Source organism: Chiroxiphia lanceolata (assembly GCF_009829145.1).
Source record: "Chiroxiphia lanceolata isolate bChiLan1 chromosome W unlocalized genomic scaffold, bChiLan1.pri scaffold_69_arrow_ctg1, whole genome shotgun sequence".
Lineage (NCBI taxonomy): Eukaryota > Metazoa > Chordata > Aves > Passeriformes > Pipridae > Chiroxiphia > Chiroxiphia lanceolata.
Window position 1 is genome coordinate 16,349 of NW_022476507.1, and position 4,056 is coordinate 20,404.

At 52.8% G+C, this 4,056-nt stretch overlaps 1 protein-coding gene across 1 annotated transcript; it reads left to right on the forward strand.

The window, feature by feature from the left end:
* Positions 1-326: 326 nt before the first annotated feature.
* On the forward strand, positions 327-1,500 carry LOC116781583 (zinc finger protein 239-like; the record flags this gene model as incomplete). The annotated part of the gene is made up of 1 exon (XM_032677238.1): positions 327-1,500. A coding segment is annotated over one exon (828 nt), but the record flags the coding sequence as incomplete, so codon positions are not given.
* Between the last annotated feature and the right edge of the window lie 2,556 nt (positions 1,501-4,056).

Genomic DNA, 4,056 nt, shown 5'->3' on the forward strand with positions numbered 1-4,056 from the left:
GGGAACCCCCAAGCCAACATGCTCAGCCCTTGTTTTCCCCCCCATCAGGATTTGTCCTTCCCAAAGCTTGGGCGGATGGAGGAGGAGGCTGCGAGGAAGAGGAAGATGCCTTGGGCCCCCCAGGCAGGTGAGGAGGAAGTCAGTGGCCCTTTGGGCGGGTGTTGTGCTGGCTCTGTCAGCCGAGCATGGCCCCGGCTGCAGGACAACCCCGCTGCCGCCGCCGTCCTGCCGGGGCCGGAGTTGGGGGGATGTCCTTGGCCTTCCCTGTGGGCCGGAGGCAAATCCCCTCCCTGTCCTTCTTGCTTCCTGCCCCAGGCCCCGAGCTGAGGACGGAGAGCCCGGAGGACAAATCCCCCCGTGAGACCCTGGTGGGAGAGGCTGTTTTGAAGGGCTCCCCGGCGCAGGAAGGCAGCGGGGAGGAAAAGGGCCGGAGATCCCCCCGCAGGAGGGTCTCCAAAGCCATCCCAGGGTGCTCTGAGGAGGAAAGAGCCAGACTGTGCCGGGAAGGCGGCTGGAGCTTGAGCTGGAGCTCCAACCTGGTGGTCCCTGATCAGGCTCCCAGCAGGGAGAAGCCCTTCAGGTGCTTGGAATGTGGGAAGAGCTTCAAGAACAGCTCCATCCTCATCCGACACCAGCAGATCCACACTGGGGCACGTCCCTACTCATGTGGGGAATGTGGGAAGAGCTTCAACCAGAGCTCCCACCTGATCAAACACCAGCGCGTCCACACTGGGGAACAGCCCTACATGTGTAATGATTGTGGGAAGAGCTTCAGTGACAGCTCCACCCTGATCCGACACCAGCACATCCACACCGGGGAACAGCCCTACACGTGTGGGGAATGTGGGAAGAGCTTCAGGAACAGCTCCAGCCTCCGCACCCACCAGCTCATCCACACTGGGGAGCGACCCTACAAGTGCTTGGAATGTGGGAAGAGGTTTCACACCAGCTCACATCTCCTCAGGCATGAGCGGACACACACGGATGAGAGGCCCTTCTGCTGCACCGACTGCGGGAAGGGCTTCAAGCACAACTACCACCTCATCACCCACCAGCGCATCCACACCGGGGAGAGGCCCTACAAGTGTGGGGAGTGTGGGAAGAGCTTCCCCCACAGCTCTACCTTGACCAAACACCAACGGACTCACCGGTAAGGGAAGCCCTGTGAGTGCCCCGACTGCAGGAAGAGCTTCAGTCGCTGCTTCCACCCCGAATGAAGCCCCTGATGGTGAGGAAGCCCCTGGAGTCCAGTGACTGTCAGTCCAACCCTTTTACCAGAAAGGACCAGTCCCCTTTCCCAGGGGCAGCTTCTTCCAACAGAACCCTTCCTGGGGGGTGTGTGGAGATTCCTGCCTTGGCTGGGGACCCCCCAAGGACAGTCCTGGAGATTGAGAGCAGAGATCTCCCCATGAGTGTTGGTCTGGGGGAGTTCCATCCTTCTCTAATTAAGAATTATTGCTTTTGTGCCAACTTGAGTAGAATTGCTTCAGGGATTGCTTTAGTGTAGGGCACTGTCCTATCTTATCCTGTACTCCTGGTAGTTTTAGTGTTTCTATTGTGCAGGAAATAACTGTGATGAAGATCTTTTGTCTGATCATTTGTAACCCTAAATAATTCATTTCTCTCAATAGATCTGATTTGCCATTATTAAAACCTGGGGGACTAAAGTGGTTCAGTCACACCTCTGTAATTCCTCTAAACTGAAACTGTTGTCATAATGCAGGCTGAGATTGGATCCTGCAGCCCCCAGCACCCCGCAGGAAGTTGGGAGCTCAGGGGGGCACTCCCCATTTCCAACCCCCCTCTGTGCCCAAAGACCCCCATGGGACCGTCAGACCGGCCAGACCACCCTCCCTTTTCCACTCTTCTCCCTGTTCCTCCCTCTTTCCCATTTTCCCCTCAATCCCCATTTTTCCCCTCCAAACAGTTTTGGGGTCCCAACCCCTACATTTTGCCCCCTCTCCTGTGGGCACTGAAGGAGAAAATGAGGCTGCACACACAGAGTTCCTCTGTGGGACTTGTCCGCCCATCTTTCCGGCGTCCCCCTTTCATTGGGGTTCCTTTGGAAACAGCACCTGGGCTTTGTCTTTTAGTCCACTGGAATTCCCAGCATGGCCCCAAAGCAGTGCCCTGATCCCACACATTCCCCTCCCCTCATGTGCTGGCTGTGTTCAGCCACCAGAGAAAAACACAGGCTGCCATGCAGAGCGTTCCAAGTGGTTTCCACTTTGGCAAACAGCACTCTCTGGATGGAAAACACCAGTCAAGGCCAAAACACTCCTTGTTGATCCTGGTTAACTGAATGCAGCTGCTGCTGCCTTATGTTGTTCCCACAGAAATTCTGAGGGTTCCTTTGGTTCAAGGAGTCCCCACATGTCACAATGGCCCCTTGATTCCATGAACTTCCACAGTCTCCAAAGGTTTCTTTAGTTCCATGAGGCCCTGCAGTCCCAAAATGCCCTTTGGATTCTAGGAGATTTCCCACTGTCCCAGGGTCACTTTTGCTTCGGAAGGAGCTGCAGTGGGACAGTGACCCCTTGGTTTTATGAGCTCTGCAGTGTTCCAGGAATCCTTGGGTTCCAGGAGAGCCTGCAGTTTCACAAGGACCACTTGAATGCAGGAGGTTCTGCAGGTCCCAATGGCCCCTGGATTCTGGGAGGTTGAGAAATATCTCTGGGCTCCCTTGGTTCCAGGAGGTTTGACAGTGTCCCAGAATTCCTTTGATTTCATGTGGTCCTGCATTTTCCCAGAATATGATGGATGTGATGTCATATGGGAGATGTGATGTCACAGGAAGGATGTGATGTCACAAGGTAGGTGTGCTGTCATAGGGGAGATGTGATGTCATATGATGACTGTGATGTCATAGGGGAGATGTGATGTCACATGAAGGATGTGATGTCACGGGGCAGGTGTGATGTGTCAGGACGGATGTGATGTCACAGGAAGGATGTGATGTCACAGGAAGGATGTGATGTCATATGATGGATGTGATGTCATAAGAGAGATTGGATGTCATATGGTTGTGACATCATAGGGGAGGTGTGATGTCACAGGAAGGGTGTGATGTCATGCGGAAACTGTGATGTCACAAGAAGGATGTGATGGAACTGGGAGGATGTGATGTCACAGGGGAGCTGTGATGTCGTGGGGACGATGTGATGTCACAGGGCAGGCCATGATGTCAAAGGGAGGATATGATATCTCAGGAGATGTGTGATGTCATATGATGGATGTGACATCATAGAGAAGCCTTGATGACACAGGGATGATATGATGTCACAGGGCAGGACGTGATGTCACAGGGATGATATGATATCACAGGAGAGATGTGATGTCACAAGAAAGATGTGATGTCATAGGGGAACTGTGATGTCATGTGGAGGTGTGATGTTATATGATTATTGTGAAGTCATAGAGGGAGATGTAATGTCACAGGAAGGGTGTGATGTCACAGGGGAGGATGTGATGTCACAGGGATTATATGAGACCACATGAGAGATGTGACGTCATATGATGGATGTGATGTCATAGAGGAGTTTTGATGGCGTGGGGAGGACATGACATCACAGGGATGATAGGAGATCGTAGGAGAGGTATGATGTCATATGATGGATGTGATGTCATAGAGAGGCCTTGATGTCACAAAAAGAATGTGATGTCATAGAGGAGCTGTGATGTCACAAGAAGGATGTGATGTCACAGGGAGGATGCGATGTCACAGGCGGGCATGGGATGTCACAGGGAGGTGTGATGTCACAGGGATGATATAAGATACAGGAAGGATGTGATGTCACAGAAGAGCTGTGATGTCACAGGGACAATGTGATGTCACAGGGGAGGATGTGACATCACAGGGATGATATGGTATTACAGGAGAGATGTGATGTCATATGATGGATGTGACATCATAGAGGACCCTTGATATCAGAACAAGGATGTGATGTCCTGGGGAGGATGTGATGTCCCAGGGCAGATGTGATGTTACAGGGGAGGACATGATGTCATAGGGGAGATGTGGTGTCACGGGGAGTATGTGATGTCATAAGGTAGGTG